This window comes from Eimeria mitis, genomic scaffold (genome assembly GCF_000499745.2).
Source record: "Eimeria mitis Houghton genomic scaffold, Emh_scaff7235, whole genome shotgun sequence".
In the NCBI taxonomy this organism is placed as follows: Eukaryota; Apicomplexa; class Conoidasida; order Eucoccidiorida; family Eimeriidae; genus Eimeria; species Eimeria mitis.
The window spans coordinates 263-866 of record NW_013575281.1 but is presented as its reverse complement, the minus strand read 5'-3'; the positions used below and the strand labels follow the sequence as shown (position 1 = coordinate 866).

At 54.5% G+C, this 604-nt stretch overlaps 1 protein-coding gene across 1 annotated transcript in view; it reads right to left on the bottom strand.

The window, feature by feature from the left end:
* The window catches only part of EMH_0090730 (uncharacterized protein), a gene marked incomplete at both ends in the record, with an annotated part of 1,938 nt that extends 1,565 nt beyond the window's left edge, over window positions 1–373 (bottom strand). Inside the window, one exon of the mRNA XM_013501633.1 lies at window positions 176–373. Coding sequence (XP_013357087.1) covers window positions 176–373 — 198 coding nt within the window. The remainder of the gene's footprint in view (window positions 1–175) is intronic.
* Between the last annotated feature and the right edge of the window lie 231 nt (window positions 374–604).

Here is a 604-nt window from a genome sequence, read left to right as displayed (position 1 = left end):
TGCTGCTGCTGCTGCTGCTGCTGCTTCTGCTGCTGCTGCTGCTGCTGCTGCTGCTGCTGCTGCTGCTGGTTTACCTTTGTGTATAGATTGAGGGGATCGCTGAGTATGAGTGTTGCTGCTGCTAACACAAATTCTTTTTTGCTGCGGATACACCCCAATGCAGCAGCAAAATTACTTTCAAAAAGCCCCAAACCTCCAGCAGCAAATGCATGCACTCCTGCTGCTGCTCCTGCTGCTGCTCCTGCTGCTGTTGCTGCTGCTGCTGCTGCTGGTGCTGCTGGTGCTGCTGCTGGTGCTGCTGGTGGTGCTTGTGCTGTTGATCCTGCTGCTGCTTCTTTTGTCGCTGCTGCTGTTGCTGAAGAAGAGTAAGCATTGCTGCTCCTGCTGCTGCTGCTGTTGCTGCTGCTGCTGCTGCTGCTGTTGCTGCTGCTGCTGCTGGTGAAGAAAGGAGACAGTAGGAGGTGGTAGCTGCGTGCTGCTGGGGGCCCCACAACAGCAAGAAGAGAAGGAGACAAACGAAAGGAGACAATCTCTGCTGCAGGGAGACAGCTAGCTGCTGCATCGAAGCAGCAGCTCAGGTCTATGTCTATATACTACACACACA